Below are 23,796 nucleotides of genomic sequence, written 5' to 3' on the forward strand. Positions count from 1 at the left end.
TAACGGTGTCGTCGTTAGCTCCGCAAACAGTTCTCCGATGAAGTGTCTTACCAAGTCGAGTGGAGTTTGGTCGGGCAGCGTGACGGCAGGCAGGCGAGATTCTGACGGCGTAGCTTCTGGGCGGCCGATTTTTTTTTTCCTAACCTAACTAAAACTAAGTGTATTTTGGAGGGGTCCGGGTTAGGGAGGGACCTAGGTGCGTCTCAGGCCGAAGCCTATACGCCTAGTCATGCTGGGATTAGCCATGCAGGGAGAGGGTCGCATGCATCATGTGCTAGGAGGGGTTCAAAGCCCGCCACACGAACTCCGCCGAGCATTTCCGAGCGGCTCCGACGCTTGGCGCTTGGCGCGCGACAATTCCTGTTGGGCGGGTAGCATCGGGCGCGCGGTCAGGCGCCGCGGAGACGTCATCATGTACGTAGTGCGGGAGCATACGTAACAGTTCAGTGCTATCGTTCACGCGGATGTAATTGAATGTCTGTGAAGTTTCAACGCGCCAACGCGCGTGGCGGATATGCTTTCTGAGCCACGACAAATAACAGACTCCATAAAAAAAATTGATAATTGAAGTGAAACCGCCGATATGAAACTAGCGAACTCTCGCAATGTGTTTTCTTTCATTCCAGACGGCATGGACAGAAAACATTTACTTAACATGTTTTTTTTTCTCATCAGGGCTTACGTACAACTTACACAACAGCCGCAGATACATATTTCTTTTACGTTTCTAACGTGAATCACTAATATCGATTGTAAACGAACTATCAGATCGTGTAAAGTCCATAAATGCTGCTGGTGGCTGCGGGTTTACTATTCCCACTGGAGAATCTGACCCTTGTAGCAAATTATTAGGTGTTCACATGACTCCTCCGACTGTCCCTGCCTTTACCTATGTTGTTATTGTAAGAGATCTTCCATTCCTTGCCCTGGGTTGTAAATGATCGGTTCAACCAAACTGTCCCTTTGTTTATTACTGGCTCGTGGTATCCCACGACGCGGGTCATTGAAGCACATGAACGCGCTCAATGCTCGCCGAGTAGAGAGAGTGTTAGCCTCGAGCCTGGTGGTGTTGATGGTGTGTGATGGTGTGTGATGGTGTGTGATGGTGTGTGGTGGTGTGTGGTTGCAGGGCTGCGGCATGGCCACGCCCAAGGGCCCGCACAGGGAGAACGGCGTGCGCTCCGAGGGTCTGCAGCCCAACAGGATGCGCCCCATCAAGATCACGGCCGTGGGCGACGGCATGGTGGGCAAGACCTGCATGCTCATCACATACGTCTCCAAGGAGTTCCCCCGGGACTACGTGCCCACCGTGTGAGTCTCCCCCTCCCCCCTCTTCAACACCTCGCACCGAGCCGGGCGCCAACTAGAGCAGCGACTGTTGTGGGGAGAACTAGCAGCTGAACGACGCCATGTTGGTTTCAACAGTTTTCATTCACAACCATTTTTTTTATCGTTATAATTGATAAATTACAGTCGTTAAGATATATATCGAACATTAAATAAGAGATTTCCATAGACCATAACCCAGTTATTGCAGTTGTAGCCATTCCCAACAATGACTTCTATACTTAACGCCAATTACGTCGCACAGGATATACTGGTTTTAGCAGCCCGTTACATTTAACTTCATGCTTTCCGCTACATTATATAGCCTACTACACTTGAACAAACCCAAATTTTGAAAATCAAACGATAGAAAATTGTATTGCTCCTAAAAAACTGTTCAAATCAAGATGGCATTTTATTTTTTCGTTTCGTATCTCTTTCCCCTTTTTATTGTGTGGCCTCCCTGCTGGTCAGATCAATCAATCACCTTTTCACCCGCAGTGGAGCACAACCTACTTAGTCGCTTTCTGTCAGGAGTTGCTCGTGCATAAAAAAAGTTGCTAAACTCGCGAACTATGTGTGATCCCAAAAAGAAACAGCAACTCCCTTGAGCGACGGTCCTAAATACAAACAAAGATTGGCAGAGATAGTATTAAGGAGAACTGTGTGGAACCAGGAGAAAATTTATTCTAAACTTTTGCCAATTACACCAATTTTAAGTTCTATTGTCTCATGCGCAGGTTTATTAAAAAAAATGGTTGTCTGTAAAGTCGGTTTACGGACGATAGTTTAACGTGACAACGTCATAACATAACATTGATGAAATAAATATAGTTAAAAAAACTAAAGAAACATGCTTTTAAAGATTATCAAACTAAAAAGTAAAAAATAATTTTAAAATTAAATTTATGACAATAGTACATAAGCAATACTAGTATAAATGAGAAAAAAGCTTGAGGCGCTTTGTGCCATATTTTTTGAATATTAAGCGCCCCATGCTTTTTTCTCATTTATACTAGTATTGCTTATATACTATTGTCATAAATTTAATTTTAAAATTATTTTTTACTTTTTAGTTTGATAATCTTTAAAAGCATGTTTCTTTAGTTTTTTTAACTATATTTATTTTTAACTTTTTAGTTTGATATTCTTTAAAAGCATGTTTTTTAGTTTTTTAAACTATATTTATTTTTAACTTTTTAGTTTGATATTCTTTAAAAGCATGTTTTTTTAGTTTTTTAAACTATATTTATGTATAATTATCATAGGGAAATTAGTTACCGACACTACCTATTACCATCTGAGATAACTATTTGGAGTTGCAACGTCACAAAGAAATGGTAAAGTCTCTACGAATCAATTTCAGTTAGATGTATGGATATAATATTAGAATTTACCGGGGGAAAAAAAAAAAAAACATTTTTTTTTTCGGCGTGGCCGGGAGTAGAACCCACGATCTTTGAATCCGAAAACTGACGTCACAGAAGTCAAATTCAAATTCAAATTCAAAAGATTTTTATTTTTGCATTGACACAATTTTTACATTTTCATGATTGATTGGCATGCCAGCACCAGGTGCTCCTTTGCCAAAAACAATATACATTTATTATTTACGGTTACACTTTACAAACACAAACACAACAATATTTACAGAAAAAATTACATATGTTTTGCAGCGGTTATTTAAAGGAAAGTTTAAAAACCTTTGTCTTTTTTCTGGGGCTATCAGCCCTATTTTCGTGGCGAGTTTTTGCACACAACATAAACACTTTAGTAAAATATTGATATTTACAAAGAATGTCATTTGATGGGGTGGGGACATTACATAAATTTAGGACAACTCACATAATATACATTATATACACATTACAATTCAGCCAATGGCACTGTGGTGGGCGTCCATTGGTTTTTCACGTCGCACTGGCACTGTGGGGGGGTGTCCGGTGCACTACACTGGGATTCATGGCTTTGGGTGGTATGTTTTTACATGCCACCCTTTCAGGGTGGTCTGCCGGGATGGTAATCGGTGATGAGTGTGTGTGGGTATGGTCTGTTGATGTCGTGTTTTCCAATGTTTCGGACAAGTGTAGACGGGTGTTGTGCTGCTTTCTTGAAGAATTTGTCTGCGTATTGTATAACAAGTGATCTGGGCGATTGTGTGTCTGCGAGGGCATGTAGCTGTATATTAGTGACGTATTTGTATTTGCCGAGTGTTGCTCTGAGTAGTTTATTGAAACATGTTTTTAGTTGGTGGAAGCGGATGTCGGGTACATGTGCAAATATTACTGAGGAGTAAAGCAAAATAGGTACAATGTACGCCTTGAAGAGGCGCACTCTGTCCATGTCTGGTAAGGGGCTGTGGGGGCGGAGAATGGAGGACAACGAGTTATATGCACGGTAGGCCTGAGCAGTGGCAGATGAGAAGTGCGGTGAGAAGCGCAGGGAGCGATCCAGTGTCACATCAAGGTATTTCACTGTATCGCTCCACTTGATGACTGCGCCTCCCACATACAGTGCTGGGGGCAGACGGGGGCGTCGTCTGGTAAAAAAGATGGCTTCTGTTTTGCTGGGGTTGGGAAGGATGCCCCAGGACATAAAATAATTATTAATTTGGTTGATGGCCGCGGTCAGCCTGGCTTTAATTTGGTTGGGGTCATGATGGCGAACCATCAGCGCGGTATCGTCCGCGTACCGCGCCTTAGACCGCTCGGCTAACGAACGTAATGAAATGGGTGGGACATTTTACTGTGATGAGTCACTCACTCTTAGTCGAAAGAGTTACAGACGGACAGACAGAGTTACAGACGGACAGACAAACATACAGGTGAAGCTAATATAAAGCATGTAATGATTGCATATTTTTATGAATAAAATTGAATCAATTTTATCGAATTATCATTATTTTGTATGGATAAAAAGGAGTGAAATGAATTCTACAATTTAATTGATAAATTTACTTTTATATGCACTCATTAATTCAAATATGTTTATTACTTTAACGAAGAGATTATTTTAACTATAACTTTTATACATGTTTGCTATTTAACTTCTTCCAATCTGTGTTATTCTGTTAAGGATAGGACGATGATAGGAAAAGTAGGAAACGAATGGGAGTGTTTCAAGTTTAATGTGCCTCGAAAAAGTCAAACCGATGGTTGTTCCAATGAGTGGAAGAGAAATAGATGCGGTGCAAGCATACAATGAGCGTAACGGGACACTGTGCGTAACGGGACACTTTTTCGTGCGTGCAGCCGGCGTTCATCGATTTATTAGACGTTGTCACTTCAATAACTCACGATATCATACAAATACCTAAACTCCAAATGGATGCTTCCATAAGTCATACACACATCAATAAAGTCATTAACAAGGGCATTAAAATGATGCTTTATAATATTTTCCTAAAATACGTATCATTAAATTACATGTAAGTAGGTATATATTACAATACAATACTTTTTTTCATGCCAAAGTGCAAAAAAAAAAAGCAGCAGCTCAAGGAAAAAAAAAAATAAAGTTCTATTTTTGACAAGGTGTAAGCTCTTGAGGTGCAATAATGCTGGGTCCTGGCAAACAAAAATCAACAGCGGGTTAAGTTTGACTGAATAGTGCTAGTATCTCAAGCCTTGAGGGATTTTTTCTATCTGTCACATAGCATGTCATTAACTCATCATCAGAAAATATGTTCTCATTAAAAGGCCATATTCCTGAGACACATTACATTTTGTGGTGTAAATGCACGTAAATATGTTTTACCCATGCATTCTGCAACATCTCAAATTGTTAATGCTCGACCACAGTTCGTTATCATTCACTCAGTGCAAGATGAATTTGTAATATAATTGAAGGGTCCAAATACAGGGCAATATTATGGCTGGAGCTTATGACTTGTGTGTGGTGGAAAAGTCCAAACTATTCCGTAATCTTTGCACATTTGTAAGCACTCTATGGAAAGATGCCTTCTGTGATTATGCAGAATGATTAGAACTTTTCTGTCCACATAAGGCTTTACAAGTTCAATAAAATAGATGCAAAAATTTAACAAAAATCTTGCTGTTGGACCAACCACTCACATGAGCAGTTCAAAAACGTCCAGTTCGGGTACCCTTTTATCATTTTATTTTTTAAATGAACACGTGGGAACACAAATTCTGGTGGTTTTAAGTTGCCTATATCTTTACTGCTGCAGTTTGTGTGATGTTCACACCTCGTTCACCAAAAGTCATGTCCTACCTGTTTGCCACCTTTGGGAGAAATCACTTGTCCAGGATAATCATTCCCATCTCGCAGTTACTATTTGGCAAGCGCAAGTGGGTTCCCTCAGAGATGGCTTTTTGATTTCAGGAGGGTCCTGACCCTGTGGGATCTAAGCCCATGTCCAGGATTATGCACTGTGGTCACACTTGTTTTGTCTATAGTTAAAATTCCATCAGGAGTGAACATTTATTTTTCTTATATTCCCATAATTTTTCAAAAGATCCAGACGCATTTGTCTTATTGAAACTGGTCGAACGAGTAAGACCTAGTTGCTTGTGGTTTTCATGCAGCTGCAATAGCCATTGGGTCTTGTTTCACCCTTTTGATGTTATTACTTCTTAGAATATGTAAGAATAAAGAAAATCTAATTAAATTTGATACTTATGCTATTAGTCATATACCTCGGAACATGATATTTATATGTGACCCAAGGTACATATTCGTGCACAGAGATACTAAAAAAAAAAAATTTTCTTATACTCACCATTATGGTAATAAAGGAATTAAATAGTATATGAGAAAATCTATTAATAGAAAGTAATGTAGTGTTTAAATTACACTTTCATTCTCAACAGCACACTGGGTGCCAAAGATGTGGCTTGAAATTGCATGGACTTCTTGAGTGCTCTGCTAATCACTTGTCCCACGCAGTAGCGTAGCCAGGATTTGTGTATGGAGGGCGGGGGGGTTTAAGAAGCATGGTCCCCTCCCCCTTCCTAAAAAAAAAGAGGAGGGTCCGGGGGTCCTCCCCCGGAAAAATATAATTTTAAGGTGTAAAATAGTGCTTTTAAGCAGTTTTCGGTATTTAACTTTAAATATTGTAATGGTAAAAATATTATTAATTTTTAAATAAAAAATTGTTTGAGTGATGAAGTAAGAAATTAATTAAACATATTTTAATGAATCCAAGTGCCTTGTCCACGTACACTCAAAATCATAAATCATGCTCGAAGCTCGACAATACAAAAAAAAAAGGAATAAAAATGGTTGGGTTTCGGCAGAACTGGCCTATTCCTGGAAACAATTAACTTTAGCTTAAATAGTTACATGACACCATGTCATCGTCTCAATTCTATACACACACAGCGATCCTTACACTTTTGGAAGCCCAGTCAACACCTGCTTATAATTACCGCGCTGGTTAAATACAGTAGGTGTAAGATATTTGGAAGCTTGGGACCCGTCACGGCGTCACAACCTTGTAGCTTCTGCTCGCCACAAGGGTAGGGGAAGGGAAGGAGAATCGGTAGGGCTCGCTTACTCTTCCCCTCCAGTGCAGTGGCCGGTGATAGCAGTAATACACCCAGGCTTTTAGCTAACCTGCTTTCAGATAAGAAAATAAATGTTGCTAAAGGAGGGGGGGGGGGGCCTAGAACCCCAACCCCCCCCCCTACTGACTTCACCCCTGCCCACGGTACATGCCGTCCTAAGGTACATGCCTTTCCCCTAAAGAGAATAAAATAATTAATCCAGTTGTTTCTGTGTACTGGGGTTTCTGTATACTTCTTGATGGAGGGACAGGCTCCGCGTGTCACTGCGGTCACGAGCAACTGGCAGTCAGGCTGGTCGCCGCTCCCCACCTGATGGTTGTCTGCAGCAGCGGGCGGCGGGAGTCACGGGCGATGTGGTGTGTGCCAGGTTCGACAACTACGCAGACAACATCACGGTGGACGGCCAGGACTTCAACATGACGCTGTGGGACACGGCCGGCCAGGAGGACTACGAGCGCCTGCGACCACTGTCCTACCCCAACGTGAGTCGCCCGTCCCTCACACACCCTCACCGCGTTCCTTCCAGCCACTGCTGACACCATGACATCCTTCTTGAATACTTAATGGCAGTGATGACTGCTCTGTACTTTTAACAGATACTAATCATTGACTACATCTTGGCTTCTGGGCATTTAATCGACATTGGAGATGGCTGTAAAAGTCATGCCGAATCACAGTTACAAGGGCGTTGCCTCGAGTCAGAAGACAAGATGTCGTTAGTGAATGCCCACGACAGCCCGCGTCTGCATCAGGGGGGTGGGGACGTAACACCCTTCCAAACTCCTAAACAAAACCTATCGTTTCCAATAACAAAAAGGAAAGAATTTGAAAGAAAACAGTGGGCAAAGTGGCTTTATCTCCCTCCTCACCCCAAAAAATGAAATTATGTGTATGCCCCTGTGCATCAGTGCTAGTCAACCAGTGCTCACTCTAAAGATGCTCACCTGGCCAGGAGTGTATCTGTCAGCGACGCTCGCTGGTGCTTCTAGTATGGTGTCGTTTCTAAGAGCATGGCTGTTGACTGACAAAGTCTTCTCATCGTACATATAACTAGAGATTTGAGTGGTGGCCATAACATTAGATGGCGGGGAAATGAAGACAAAGGTGTAATGCAAGTCCCTTGAGTGTTTTCAAAAATCTGTACCAGTCCCGTTTCAGTTTCCTAAAAATAAAGTTTAAAAACAATATACTGAAACAGAAATCATGTTATTAAATTTTTTTCGTAAACGGACACTACTGTGATATCTTAAGTGGTTTTTGAATTGTGTGGTTTTATCTGAAGGTTCACGCAACATATATGTGATCAGATAGGCGGGACCTATAAATAATCTTCCTAAAAATAAATATTGGCAGGTATCCTGTCGTGTATTAGTTGTCTGATTGCATACGTGATGAATAAGTTATCGCAGACACTGTTGGGATGCCATAATATTCTCAAAGAAATATTGGACAATATGTAAATGTATAATATTAATGCACTATTTTAATATAATTATTTTTTCGTTTTCTTCGCCACATGCCGCATTATTCTACAGAATAATACGACAGAGAAAAATTATGTACCCTCGAAAAGTGTAGTTGCCCAACGCTGCTAGATGATTCTTAATAATTGTACGCATCATCGTTAGGATTGTTTATTACTGAAGAGAGATGTCCCGCATAGCCACAAATGAAGGCTGTGTAATTTTACATGATGAAATTGTTGAAGTGGAGTGAACTGGAGGAGTGCTGGTTGCTCGCTGTTGCAGACGGACTGCTTCCTCCTGTGCTTCTCCGTGTCTGGGCGCAGCTCGTTCGAGAACATCGCGTCCAAGTGGTACCCGGAGATCCGACACCACTGCCCCTCCATACCCATCGTGCTGGTCGGTGAGTACCCCTCCTCCCGCCCGCGCAGTGGTAACACACTGCGCTCGCGCTCTGCAGCTCCCGGCCGGCCGACCTGACTGCCTGAATCCCCCGGGCAAGGCTGGCGTGGCAGGGTTCTCCTCAGTCTGCCGCCACCTGTGCTGGTTCAATGTCTGGTATCCAAGGCCATCGACGTGAACAACTCCGACAACCTGTCTTCTCAGTCCTTATGTCTTGTGTGCTTTGGACGATTGGCAGTTCCAAACAAACTCTCCAGTAGGTGACGCTACTGTTTTGGCAACCAAGAAACATGAACCCATGTAGCAAAATAGGCTCGATTAAGAATTGAGCTTGCAGTGTCAAGTATGTTAGCTTGCAGCAAGTCTGATTCAAGCTAACTAGGCTCCATGCATCAAGCCCACAGTAGGCTTGCCATTCGACACCAAATAGCCACGACTCTGCATAGTGAGTCAAACCACGGGTCTGCTAACTTGCGGTATCTTGGCGTCACACTTGCCGAGAGATACCAGTCACAGTTATCAGACTCACAAATGTAAATATGTAATGTAGAGTTAAGGGGGTACTCGCAATAGGGAAGTTTATGTGTGTTGTTTGATAACAGCCATCTAGTGTCGTGTCTGTATCAGAATTCATTATATGTGTAACCCAGATATACTTTGTGGCACATTGTCCAAATACTTTATCTGTTTGTATGTAAAACAAAATTAAAATATATTGGTATAACATCGTTGACTTACTATGCTAGGTCGTGGCTAGTTGTTGGCCTGTCCCTTAATGAGGTTCACCTTTGTCAGTTGTAGGGCTTGGCTCACATACGTATACCTTGTTAGTTTTTTTTTTGTTTTATACTCACAAACATTACTTCAAGGCTTTTCCTGTAAGTTTACCGTAAAAGTGCTCTTGCATGTGGTATCGGACATACTCTCAGTTGTTTTTATTTATTGTAACATTATTTGTTTTATCGCCTCATTTCTTTGTAATTATTTTTGTGATTGTAAATGTTTGTAATGTCACCCAGAACTAGCAACCCCCTAGCCTGGTTTTTCTATTAGTATAATTTAGCCTAAGTATGATTTTCACTTCACCGTCTTTTGATTGGATATTTTATTATTTTTCTTAATTCATTTCAACTATCATTACAGCAATGCCATAAGTACCTTCCCACTACCGTTCATGCAAGCAGTATAAATTGTACCAAGTGTCCGCTATATGTTCCCCCATGCATAGGTAGGTGTTTATATCAAAGGTAAGCTAGGAGGCAGGACTTTATGTGCCGAATCTTGGAGCTGTTGACGTCGACAAGACGACTTTCTGCGCGAGCGAGGAAGGGCTAACAGCCCGCGCGAGTCAAGAAGACATGGTGGTACTTGTATTGGCAAGGTAGAAGTTGTGCTGCTAGTTAAATTTCTGACGGCATACCTAGGGGAATTCGTCGCTCATGAGGAACTTCCATGACGGTTGCTGGTCCTGATTCAATTTGAAGAATATTAAGTGCTTTATTGTTTTCATTATAGAAGAGTAGATAGTGATAGTGTTTGTTTTGGGAATTGAACAAAATAATTTGTTTTTCAGTCCCACACACATACTTTTAATTCAGATTTACCCATTACTATTTCTTCTACAGTCTATTATTGTTTTATCAGGCGCCCATTAGTCAATTTTATCATGAATTTTAATTTATGGTGGAAGATTCCTCTTATAACACAATTAAATGTTTGTAGCATCCATTTAAATAACCCTGGTGAGGGTATTCCCTAGTTGCATGTGCAGAATCTTCTCGCGTGACTGTGGAACCAAACGACAATTAACGCATCACCAAAATTGTTGCGCACCCGTTACATTGCTAGTAATATATTCTCAATTTTATGTTTGCCTCAAATTTCCTCAACAGAATTTACTAAATATTATGCAATAACAGTATAAAGTCACGCAAGTGTTTGTAATTATGATCACTGGTGTTACCTTAAAAAAAAACTCGAAAATAATGTTCAGTGAATATCTGGTAAGGAAATTGGTGACAACAAATGCAAGCGTGCTATCGAAATAAATTTACAAGATAATCCCTAATTATTAGCAGAGACAAAAAAATGAGATAACCACCTGGTACCAAGAGACCACGCCTTAAGGGTAGGGCTATGCTACAAGCTTACAACAAGCTTCAAATGGTAACCCTGTCGCAAGTTTTTTGCTGTGGGCTTGATCCATGGAGCCCAGTTAGCTTGAATATAGCTTGCTGCAAGCTGACATGCTGTGCGGGAGGCAGTGGTAGCCAAAATCCTTCCAGCTTTACTGCTTGAAGAATGCTGACGCTGGTTTGTTGTCTGCTTGTTAAATCATCCATTGTAGAACATATTTTTCTTAGTGTTGGAATGTCTGGTCTGTAACGAGGTCGCTGGAGCAGTGGCGTAGCAATCGGGTGGCAAGGATGGCCCCCGCCAGGGGCACCAGAGCAGTGAAGGAAGTGTGGGGGGGGGGGGGGGGCGCAGCGACGGTTTCGTGTTATTGAACCCTCCCCCCTCTCTTTTAATCCAAGAGGGGGCGCTATTTTAAATTCTGGCCAGGGGCGCCAGTCACCTTAGCTACGCCACTGTGCTGTAGATGGAAGAGGAAGAGCGGTGACTGGCGGAGGAAGCGGGAGCACTCCGAGGTGGCGAGTGACGCTGTGTTGTTGTGCCGTTGCAGCCACGAAGACGGACCTGCGCGAGGAGGACGACGACTGCGTGTCGACGTCGGAGGGCCGCAAGATGAAGCAGAAGATCCGCGCGGCGCGCTACGTCGAGTGCTCGGCCATCAAGGGCGAGGGTCTCAAGGAGGTGTTCGTGGAGGCCATCCGGGCCGTCATGAGGAAGCCCCCGCCGCCCAAGAGACTGTGCGCCCTGCTGTGACGTGCTGCCGTGCTGCCGTGCTGCCGTGCTGCCGTGCTGCCGTGCTACCGGACCTCCGTAGCTCCCGGCCTGTCGGAGCGTGCACTGCTCTTACGTCTCGGCTTCTTCGCGGCTGAAAGTCCGGAACGTTACCCGTGCTTGTTCAGTCAATATTCACACATTTTCCTTTTACCAATAACAAACTCTTAAAAAACTTGTCCACAGTATGATTTTTTCTCATAAAAATTACACTTATTTTGAAGTTGGCTTCAGAAGTGAGAGCTCAAATTATAATAATCGTGAACACATGCTGCACGCACGGACATTCAAATGCTGACTCTCATGCGCAACTCTTGATGCGCACTCACATAATTTCTTTCAAAACTAATTACTCACACAAACACAATTTTTTTTTTAAAACATGCCATTAATAAGTATTATTGCAACAGGTGACATACGAAATGAAGGAACATTTGCGCACCTGGATTACCGAACAAGTGCTGCCAGTGAAGGCGGCAGACAATGAAGCTGTGCATTGCCTGGACTTTCAAGAGCTGGGGCATTGCTTTGTGGTGCCAAGCTTAAGCGATGCTGTCATTTTAGAAGTTTATGAAATGTGACAATGCAAATTGGACATGCCTTTTTAATCCCGATGGAGTCGCAACCATATTCCTCTGCAACTCGGTACAACAATGCTTTGGTATCTTGCTCGTGTTACACTGTGCAGTCACATTTTGCGAGATGCTCATCAATAGAAACCAGCACTAAGTTATGTTGCATCATTACATCTATGTAAATATTACCTTCCTGGTCTTGTAGAGTAAATCTCTTCACAAACAAAAAGTCTTTTAACGAATGCTTTCTGCGCAGTATTATATAACTAAATAATTTCCATTCAAATTTTTCTATGAAGTGGTTTGGTTAAGAGTGAGCACTAGTCGTTTTTTCTGTTGCTTTTGCCAGTGAAATTTTGTAACTAGTAAACGTTATTTTACAATATTTTTTTGTTACTTCATGCCTTATTTGTGAACGCTTTTGTAATAAAACAAGAATCACAATCTTCTGAACAAACACAGGATTCGAAGGGGCCTGCCTAAACAGACAGTCTTGGGGTTTAAAAAAACAAGCTGTTTAACTCAAAGACAAATTAAGTAGCCGTGGTCGCTAAGGCTGAGAAGAGACTGTTGATGCCAAAACACTCAATAATTTATGAGCATTGAGTGACTCTCCAAATAGTTCTGAACCCACAGTTATCTTTTTTTAGAGGTCCCATCTTATTTTGGTATGTAATAATCTAACATAATCTTTCCGGATCTTTAATGTTTTTTTCTTGTGTCAAAGCACATATTAACTACCATGATTACAATATTTAATTACGAAAAAAAATCCCATTTTAAAAATTATGCACTGTATTGTTTTTAATTTGTGAAGTAATTCATCTTTAATTACTATTAAATGTACAACTTCTCACAGTGGTTGGGAAATATTTACTTCGGAGTGAGTATTGCTGTAGGTGAAGTAAAGTATTGTGTGATAAGACTTAGCTGTGACCCTCCCTCACACTAAGTGAGCAACTCATGGAAGGGTGAGGCAGATACTCATATCATTACGGTACTCATAACGAACTATTTGTGAAAGCTGTCTCAACGATGTTTATTATTCTCGTTGTTGCATTAGAAGTGTCTCATAAATAAACAATACAAATATTTGATCATAATTTGTATAGTACATATATTCTGTAGTGACAGTGCTTAAATTAGAGTGCAAATGAATTGTGGGAAATGTGTGCCAAAGTATGTATTTTGTATAACATGTATAATTTTAAAGAGATATATGCTGTTTGCTGTCACATACAATCAGTGTATGTATTGTAAATATGTACAGTTTCGGAAGTGAAAGTTACATGTTATATTTGATTCAAAGCGAAGATGATTTAATAGAAGAAAAAATCTAATCCTTGGATTTGTAGCATCAGAAATGGAAGATCAATAAAAGTGAACTAAAAAAAACTGTATTTATATATAAAAAAACTTCACGTTAGTTCCAAGTCTTTTTTCAGAGCTGTATCTGAATGTAATTTATGTCTGAAAGTGAATTAAATTGTGTAAAAAAAATATCTAAAATATCCCTAGCAATCATTTAAACTCCTATCACAGTATAAAAAAAAATTATTTATTCAAGCAGATCTTCAACCTAAAAACAAATTAGTGTGATTCTGGGTTTTTTCCCGTATGTCTCAAATAGAAGTACAAGTAGATGTCATACAAAGGACTCAGGATCCTGCAGCATGTTTTGGCAAGCGAGTTAGACTTGAAGCAAGTTCACGCATGTTACATCGAACAGTCGTTCACACTCGGAGTTGACGGAGGACATCCACAACTCGAGCGGCGGAGTGCCTGGCTGAATTCCAGGAGAGCAAATACAAGCACGTTGAAGAAGCACAACACAAAATCAGGGTTGGTACAAGCTTGTGATTCCAAAATTCTCTGACTTTCCTAGGTTTTCCAGATCTGGATTGACAAGTTTCCCAGAACTTCCAGAAACTAACAATCCAGTGGTCCTCTTGATGTTGCTTTCTGGGGGGGAAAAGAGGTTGTATATGCAGTTCAAATGTGTAATTTTTAACTTAAAATACCAACGCCAAAACAAATTCATAACTACATGATCATTTTTTTTTACGAAGAAAAGACTAGCATCAGACACCTGCACCTATAATACGATTTTATTCTATGTAACTCACCCAATTAAAAAAAAAATGCATTGTTGACAAAAATTCAAAAAAGAGACTTTTATTAGAGGCCGCTGGCAGACCTATATTGAATAACTCTTCAGAAAATTATATCTATTAAATCTATTTATTGTTGGAATGACAAAATTAATGCCTAAAAGCAGGCATTGTTCATTAAATAAAAAATTGAACGCCTATTAGACTGCAACAAGTTATACCAACAAAAGTAATTTCTTCCTTGTGATTGGTGACTGTCCGTGAGAGAAGTCATTGCCTTATTTGACCGAGCCACTCAGGACGTGTTTGCTCCCGCACTGGATTACTGTGATTGGTGTAATAACAATGAACATGAACCCATAGGAAACTCATCCAATCACGAAACGACGATGCTACATTGTTTTAATTTTCAGCTAGTCTTGAAATTTTCATGAAATATGCAAGGCCCCATTAATGCCATTTTAGATTTATACATGTGTTTGTAAACTATTGAATGCAAGCGATCAAAATTGTATGTAAACATGCAGAAATGTTTCCCCCTTCGTGTTTGCAGCAAAAAGTGTGGGTTTTCACGAAAGAGAAACTGACCAATTTTCTTGATTTTTAATGTTTTAGCATTTTTTATGTGCTTAAACACTGACAGAGGTCTAATTTTTCGTTATATTTTGTTGGCTCAAGAAAAAATTCAAGAAATATTTTGAGATTTCCCTGACTTTTCCAGGTTATTTTCTGACCATATTTATTTACCTTTTCCTTTTTCCCTATCTTCTCCACCTGTAGCAACACTGAGAATCTCAGGGATGCAACATCTGAAGGTTAATGTTTTGCTACTCAAAATCCCCTGGAATTGGACTCTACGAGGTTATTTTCAGGCTGACCAACTTATTCAAGTTAGATAGTTTAATTTAATTTAATGTAGTTAAAAAACTGTTAAATAACTAAAACAGTTTGATTATAATATACTATTTCTATTAGTTAGCCATAATTTAATAACACTTTACAAAATCAATGTGTACAGGATATATGTACCTATATTGTTAACTAAAATTTTTTGTGACCTCAATAAGTTTCATATTAATCAACATGTTCAGAAATAAAATATATGTTTGAACTTACAATTTGTTGTTATCTCTACGGTTACAAAGTTAAAGAAAGTTTTGAGGGAGAAGGATGGGATGACTGGAGAAGGGGTCATTACTTTAAAACAGTTTAAAAGGGAGAGTGATATTTGTATAGGTAAAATAAGACAAAATCTCATATTATGGGTGACACTCCACTGAAGTGTTATTGATAACAAGGGACAGAGAGCAAGTGATCAGACTGATAGCCAAGTGCTGCGAGATTAATCAGCCACGGCCCGCGGGCCTGCTGCAAAGACAGGACGACCCCGCTCGAGATAGTAAACCCAATCTACACATGAAGTTACTGTTCACTGCCGTTTGTCTCATTGGCTCTTGCCACGGTAAGTCGGAGAGAATGCTTCGTTACGTAGTTGTAAGGTTATGTTTGCCTCAGGTAGCACCACTTGCTATAACTGGTTCTCACTTGAAAAACTGTACCAGCGATAGAATGGGAGGACAGGAACCTAATTAGATTTCATCACTATGCACATACACTGTTTGATAATTTTAATACAGTTTTAATATTTAATACCATCATTACCTTAGTAACTTAAATTTTCTAGAATTAATAGCAGCTGTGCAACTGTACAACACAAAATTAACACACACAGGGATGAAGGAAATATGTATATTACAAGAAGACATTATTGAAGTCAATAATTGGTGTGTAAAAAAAAATATGGTCACACTTAATAAAGATTAAACTAAGGTCATATTCTTAACTGGGAAATATCATCCAGTTGAATATGAATACAAATTAGCCAGTTAGTTAATCTCCAAATCCCTATTCATAAAAGATCATGGTGTCATTCTTGATTCCAAATTATTAAGTTGGTTTGTCATAATCTTCTGCTCTAAGAACTTTAGCCCTTATAAAAAATATGACTTTTCATGCAACTAATTCAGACTCTATTAACTGGAATGGCATCAAGGTAACCAATACTGAACAAATAGAAAAATTTCAAAATAAGTTATCCAACTGATTGTTCTGAAGAATTTCCCTCTACCTTACTTAACTCCTTTGTTGACTGCAGGGCCTATATTGGAGCAATCTTTGTTCACAATTGTTAACAGTTATAAAATAAAACAGTTGCATATATCTCCTTGAGAACACCAGTCAGAATTCCCCAATTTAATTCTCGCTTACGTTCAACTTTGTGTACTCTTTAAACTTATAACAATATCATTTACAGGGTTTTAACAAATTATAATATCTTTATTTGAATTCTAAAATTGTATACCTTCTGAATCAAATTTAAATTATGTATTACCTTATATTTTATAAGTTACAAAAATAATAATTAAAAATAATAAATAAACAATAAATACATATCTATATTTTACATTTAAATCTATAAACCTTTACTTTTTCTATACTCAACATTATGTACGTCATATCTTATACTATTTTTGTAATTAATTTAGATGTGTTTAGAATTTTTTTTGTCTTGCGTGTGTCTTGTCTGTTCGTGCCTGTATGAGTTGTTGCCTGTGGGTTGTGTCTGCCTGCTGTTGGTTCTTCCCTGCATGTATTGCAATATTGTACAGCAATCCGCTAGTCGGAGTTTGATCGCCAATGCAAAGACTTTATCCAACCTAGAGGTGGATATCACATAAACCAGTCGAGCTGTTAGGCGTTAAACAGTTTCACGTTTTATTAATCATATGTATGAGAGGCACGTTACACAGTGGCACGTAATAAAACTCAGTACCGAACATATTTTACTTTTTTCTTCATTCATCCACGTGCTAACCACCTACTGCGAGACTGGCGTTGGGGACGCCCACAAGACCTCACCTTAATTAGTAACATCTCGTGGCGTGCCCGACGCTGCTGGTAATTGCGCTAAGGGGTTAAGAGTCACGCTTCCACACGAGCGAGGTCACATCCTACAGACAGGATCTCCACCTTTCATGACCCTTGGATACGGTGGCACCCATTCAATTGCACTATCATCCGTAAGCGAATACCTTGACCACGTCAATACATTTAAGTGTCAATCTGTTTAACAATGTACTACCTTTATGAATAAGCAGAATCAATAAAACTAGAAAAAATAACATTTAAATCTCGTTTTGAAAAATTATATTAGCCTGAAAACTAAACCACTAAATTGTGTCTCTAGTAATCATCAAGGTTTCATGACACTAGAGGCAGAACAGACCGGGGATATAACGGCACAAGAACTGGTCGTGCCTGTTGTAAGAAACCATCGCAGGATTTGCCTGCAGTGCCCTTCGTGGCTGTGGGAAACAGAGAGCAGAGAAGCAGAACGAGAGTTCGGTCCGGCCCCCGCAGGAGCCGCGGAGACGACCTGCTCGCTGGAGAGCGACCTCGCCGAGCTGGTGAGCCTGTTCCCCAGCGACGAGTACTCCGCCGTGCTCGGCGACTACCTGAGGCACGACGAGGCGTACCGGCGAGCACACGACTACCTCGGCAGCGAGGCCTTCGCAGAGCTGTTCGCCCGAGTCCGCCTCAGCCCGGAGTACAGGGCGGTGAGTCACGCCTGCCCTGGTACCCGCTCTAGGGCCATTCCTGTGGATTCCTCATTTCAGGAGGTTTGCTAAACCTCATTCTTGAAAATGATTCTCTGGATAATTTTAAATTGGGGGGTTTGTGGAACAAGACAGTGTGGGCATAGCAGGTAACATAATTTATAACTGTAGACAACACGTAAAAACGATATTGTGTAATTTTTAAAACTAATGCAAAAAATTATTTGGTAAATATCAAATATTATAAACATGCTAAAAATTATCTATGACAGTGCTTTTTGAGTATGTTTTCTAGTTCACATGTTCTGGATTCAATTCCTAGGTTTTTTTTTTATGAAGTGCAATTCTCTTAGCTCTCGGTATACGTCATTTGGTTGGAGTAATTTTGTGAAGTGGAATGGAAGTCGATGAACGGAGATGTGACACAAAGATGGTGGACCCACGTGTAGCAACATATACCCATACGTAGTCACTTTCATAAACATTAAGTAATCCCAATTCATAAATAAGTAAGAAAACTGGCATTAGACGGTTGATAATACATAATCTCCTTCCCACATCCCAATTACGATTCAGGCAGCGAATTCTAGCGGCTGTTGGAGAAAGGACATGCTTGAAAAGCGAATATTTATCACGCTCGACATTGAACAGCGTGATGTATTGCTACGTGGTTTTTCTACGGCCGGGTTAATAAACTATACAAGAACGCGTTAATGCAAGTAATGCACATTATAAGTTTATATGAACAACATGAGAACACACGTACATGCCATATCACCGACCAGGGGCATAGCCAGGATTTATTTTCGGGGGGTGTTTACTTACGCCCTCCCTTGTACTAGGGAGGGGGATCCGGAGGTCCTCCCCCGGGAAAATTTTGATTTTAATGTGCAATTTGGTGCTATTTAAGCACTTTCAGTAATTAAAATATTGGATTTAAATAACATAAATTTGTGTCCCGACTTTATGATATTTTTAACGAGACACTGCTGAAAACTCATTGCTGAATATTAAGGGTTAACGGCTCAAGGGTTCTTACTTAGTTTCATCTAAGTGCATTTGCAACAGCTAGACAAGTGTAAATTTTGTCATAAGTACATATATACATATATATATATATTCGGGGGGGTGTTTGGACACCCAAAACAGCCCCCCCCCCCCCCCCTACGCCCCTGTCATGTGTGGCCTGGACTGATGTCTGCTCGGCACCGAGCACCGGGTGTGTCGCAGGTCATGCAGTACCTGGACGAGGCGGGCTACCCCGGACTGCTGAACCTGGGGGAGCACCACGAGCCGCCCCCGCGCCCCCCCAGGCAGCCCCGCGCCGGCACGGGCTTCCACGGCCTCGTGGGCGACGTCATCAGCGCCCTGCCGCTCGACCGCACCCGCGACCTCTTCGCGCGCTACATGTCGCACCACGAGTGCTTCAGGACCTTCGTGAACAAGGTCCAGGGGCCGGAGTTCCAGGTGACCGCGACCACCACCGGGCCCTGTCGCACAGAACTACAAGGCACTGGTTACAATCGTGAAACTAAACTGTTGCATAGACACTTTTTTTGAATTTTTAAAGTTGGTACACTAGTAAAACTGAAGTACAAGTTTTACAAGTCAGATGAGATTGTTTATGTTTAGAGGGAACTCCGGTAAAAGTATATATACATAGATAGGTTAGATACATACACAGAAATAGAGAGGGAAGGAGAGAGAAAGAGTGGAAGAGAGCGAGAGGAAGAGAAAGAATGGGAGAGAGACAGTGGCGTAGCCAGGATTTGTGTGTGGGGGGTGTTGAACCCCTAACCCCCCCCCCCCCCCTGGCTACGCCCCTGGAGAGAGATAAAATTGATGATACCAAAATAAATATTTCCCACAATACACCTTCCCCTGTACTGTCAGCAATGTTCTTTGGCAAAAATAGACAATCGGTACCATAGTAAGCAACATAACCTCTTCTTGATCATGTACACATTTATTTAAAAGGAGTTATCCTGTGCTCCTAAGTTATAAACATAACAGCTAATTATCTGAATTATTATGAACAAAGAGTAAGTACTACAAAGAGTAGCATCAAATACAGCTAATTAAGCCTTATTGAGGTGGAAATGAGTAGGTACATAAATAAAAAAAACCAATGTCTATTTGCACATTAAATAATTGTCATAAAATCCATATTAATCCTGGGTCTGAAACTGTTTTGTCACCTAACCTCAATATTATTTTCAACAATTTCCGTGAATTTTGTATCCTTTATACAAACTTCCATATGAAGCACATAAATTGTACTATGTAAAATGTTTTACTTTAGTGTTTAGACTAGTAGCAATTGTATTCACAAATGGCAAGCCAATGCAAGTTACAATAAACTTTATGCAAGGCGAGTGTAATATTACTTGTATAGACAGATTGTGACTTATAGTTTTATGAAACAAGGTTTCTAGGCTGCATCCTGTCAACTTCAGGAACTCTCTTCAAATGATTCTTGGAATGCAAGTCTTTGGATATATCATATATGTCATCGCAGTTTTGCAATGACATGGTAAAAACTTCAAGAATGTCCACTGTGATTGTGCTGATATTTTTTCAAGACTAAATTACGTTCACAAAATATTCTGTGCTGTCTGATACTTAAAGTTTGACGTCAGCTGGTACAGGCTTGTTTTCTGTGGATTTATGTTTACATTTTCATTTTTGAAGTCCATGTAAAATTGCAATGCTGTAAGTCCAAAAAATTGTATAAAATTTTAACTAGCAGTAGTTTTATTGAATTTAAGGGGTTCGTAAAGCTAGAAACTTTGGGAAGCCTTCATTTCACAGACGAGAGAGCCACACCCGAAGTTCCCCAAAGTACATGCTTTTTTTCCGTATCTTTAATGTAGCTATCCTAACCAAATCAACCGTCCACAATGTTTTTAAAGTATTTATAATGTAGCTAACCTAACCTAACCTAATTGACCATTAGTATCCTTTTATCAAAACCGCCATATTTATTTACAATGAACAAAAAAAAAACCGAAGATGCACAATTGGGCGTTTGGCTCTCTCGTCTGTGAAAAGGCTTCCCAGAAACTTTCAGGGCTTGTTTACCTCGCACCTACTATGATACTAGTGGAAAATCATGGCAGACACATTTGGTAAACAGTCGGGAATTACGTTAACAAGTTAAATTATCTTTTTAAAATTCTTATTAGAACTGAAATAATTCTCTTATTTTAATAACAATATTATTTTATAACTCAGAAATGTTGTTAGCACCTATTTCTGAATGTTATGCCAAGCCCAAGTAATTAAAAAAGTGGTATATGATTTTTTTTTTAAATTTAGCTTGTTTGATCTCAAAATGTTATTCGAATTTTATTTAAACCTACATCAAATGTATCGAGGCATATATTTGTACTGTCAATTAATTTAAAAGGGACCAGTGACTTGACTGACGTGGTAGTCAGCATGCACACTTAACACACTGGAAAACAAATTATTTTGTTTAATATGCACTCTTATGGGGAAAAAAGAGGGGTTGTCTGTAAAGTCGGTTTACAGACGATAATTTAACGTGACGTCATAAGAAAACATTGATGAAAAATTGCATAATTTTTAATTTTCAAATATTAATTACAGTTTTTTGCAAATTTAAATAATTTGTTTGAATATAATCACGAACAATCAGTTAAAAATGCCCGCCTTAACCTGTTTGATATTATAGAATATTTTCTGGCACGGTGGGGTTGGCCGGTTCTTGCACGCTCGTCTCTGGCGGAACGTGTCGATGAGTCATGCTTTTTCGTGCGTGCAGGCGGCGTTCATCGATTAATAATACGTTATGTCAAAGAACAAAAACATACCAGACCAGCGCTGGTTTCGTGGAAGGAATGAGAGCGTAACTTGGAGGGGCGGGTGTCCCTGCTGCAGGCGCTGCTGACGAGCCTCGACAAGGCGGCGGAGTACGGCGAGTTCAAGGCCGAGCTGCTCAGGAACGGCATCGACCTCCACGACGTGTACCACTTGTACGAGCAGGTGCTCGGCTTCGAGATATTCAGCATCGTGGAAGAGCCGTGGGACCGCCGCAGAGTCCAGACCGAGCTGTAGGGAGCGTCCTGGCTCGCCAACTGGAGAGATCTGTCGTGACAACAGCTGTCAAATCTTAATATATATATGAATCCAGTGTCCTGATGTTTGTTTCCAGTGAACTCTTCACCAAGTCAACCGATTTCGATGAAAATTGGCATTTATGTGTAATTTTTTCCAACTTGAGAGATAGGATAGTTTTTATTTTGATTAATGGTCTTAATAATTTATAATTAATAATAATAAACTGATTATCAATGTTGATTGGTGTTTAAGCCCGGGAAACAGTGGGTACTTTGTCTCCATGACAACGTTGCGTGCTTGAGTGTCGGGAAACCATCGGTGCTAGGTATTCGTTTTTTCTTCGGTACATTACAAAGCATTGTATTAAGATTTTGTCAAAATTATTTCATTTATTATAACTGTAAATAAGAAATTTGGTCTCATTTTTCCCCCCCCATTAATACAACCGTGTGAAGCCGGGTCGGGCAGCTAGTTATCAATAAAATAAAATCACCTGTGTCACCTCGCTTTGAAAGGATTTTTCATGTATTTAAGGCACCTACTAGTTGCTTAAAATACGACAGATTATCATAAAGCATTTTCATTACAAAGTGCACACCTGTGGGTTTTTCAGGCACGCTGTTATGAGACACCATGTTATCCTGGACTTCTCCAGGGGAAAGCCAGGAACAAGGCCTGATCTTGCACTGGATTGCAGAGTTGAAGTCAAACTGAATTCTATGGCTGCGACACGTACCGAGGGCCGTATTTGTGTTCACAGCCGAGCCGAAGTACAAATGTTCGGCATGTGATGAAAACATTTTATGGGAGAAAAGGAAGAAAAAATTTCCAACATTATATACAGTAGATAAATTTTTATGTGAGCTCACGCTCTGGTATAAAAAACACATAGTCAAAGGCAATGAAGACACAGCAAGAAAAATGCATTACTTGAGTGTTTCTTTGTCATCAAGCAAGATTGCATGTGCAGTAGAGACTCCTATCCCTCTCAGCCTGCCGCGAGCAACTGGCAACTACCCTCTGGACCCTTGTCTTTCTCGTCTCGACAGTTGACGATACTGTCAGTCCACACAGCTTCTACACTTGTCTCCACAAGGCACTTCTCTGCCCGGTCCCCGCTCACTTGACAAAGTGTATGCTGTAAACTGTCACATTACGTATGTTTGCTTACATGCCCGCAACCCATACATGAGGATAATTTTTTAGGGACAAGATTATATGGTGAATGGCGCTAAAATCTAAATAACACTGAAAATCATGCCAATACAATATAACACAGAAATGCAAGTTGATAAACCACGAAGCACCGAAATGCAACTGACCGACAGCATAAAATAATCAGCATTTTTAATCAAAAAATTTAAATCAAAACACAAAAACTGATTTCTTTTAATATACGTATTATAAAACATTTTAGTGTCATATTTGTATATATTTATGAATAAACAGAGTAAAACAAAATTAGCCTAAAATCTTGTCCGTAATAATTTGAGAAAACCCCAGTGAGCACGTGTGAGAGAGAGATGGGGATAGCATCATTCCCATGGTGCTGTGAGCAAGTGTTCCATAGACAGTGAGGAATGGAATCATTGCTCTTCTGGTTGACTTGTTTGTTAAAAAATGAACCCTGTCATAAGAAATCCCGCCCATCGAGTGATTACTGTCTCTTCAGGCGCGAGATAGTGGTCCACATTGCAATGTGCTTCGCAGTGCCTTACAAAGGATTTTACTCCCAGGAGACAAATTTCTAGGAAGACGGTATTTCAAAACTTGTTACACGTTATGAC

General features: G+C 40.2%; 2 protein-coding genes across 5 annotated transcripts in view; both read left to right on the top strand.

Moving 5' to 3' along the window:
• Nucleotides 1–12,581, top strand: part of LOC134532134 (ras-like GTP-binding protein RhoL) — a 54,914-nt gene extending 42,333 nt beyond the window's left edge. For both annotated transcript variants that reach the window (XM_063368479.1, XM_063368478.1), the window contains exons 2-5: nucleotides 1,130–1,311; nucleotides 7,222–7,336; nucleotides 8,603–8,720; nucleotides 11,403–12,581. In XM_063368479.1, coding sequence (XP_063224549.1) covers nucleotides 1,139–1,311; nucleotides 7,222–7,336; nucleotides 8,603–8,720; nucleotides 11,403–11,605 — 609 coding nt within the window. In that variant the 5' untranslated portion in view covers nucleotides 1,130–1,138 and the 3' untranslated portion in view covers nucleotides 11,606–12,581. The remainder of the gene's footprint in view (nucleotides 1–1,129; nucleotides 1,312–7,221; nucleotides 7,337–8,602; nucleotides 8,721–11,402) is intronic.
• A 182-nt stretch (nucleotides 12,582–12,763) lies between these two features.
• Nucleotides 12,764–22,523, top strand: LOC134532133 (uncharacterized). 3 transcript variants are annotated; one of them, XM_063368477.1, is made up of 4 exons: nucleotides 12,764–15,771; nucleotides 17,730–17,926; nucleotides 19,157–19,393; nucleotides 21,830–22,523. In XM_063368477.1, exons 1-4 carry the CDS (start codon nucleotides 15,726–15,728, stop codon nucleotides 22,004–22,006), a joined length of 657 nt encoding a protein of 218 aa, XP_063224547.1. In that variant the 5' UTR covers nucleotides 12,764–15,725; the 3' UTR covers nucleotides 22,007–22,523. The 3 variants fall into 3 exon arrangements, with proteins under 3 accessions (XP_063224547.1, XP_063224545.1, XP_063224546.1); XM_063368475.1 differs by lacking the exon at nucleotides 12,764–15,771 and having other exon boundaries at nucleotides 16,828–17,926; XM_063368476.1 differs by lacking the exon at nucleotides 12,764–15,771 and having other exon boundaries at nucleotides 16,828–17,926; nucleotides 19,166–19,393.
• The last annotated feature ends 1,273 nt before the right edge of the window (nucleotides 22,524–23,796 follow it).

Source organism: Bacillus rossius, chromosome 5 (genome assembly GCF_032445375.1).
Source record: "Bacillus rossius redtenbacheri isolate Brsri chromosome 5, Brsri_v3, whole genome shotgun sequence".
NCBI lineage: Eukaryota > Metazoa > Arthropoda > Insecta > Phasmatodea > Bacillidae > Bacillus > Bacillus rossius.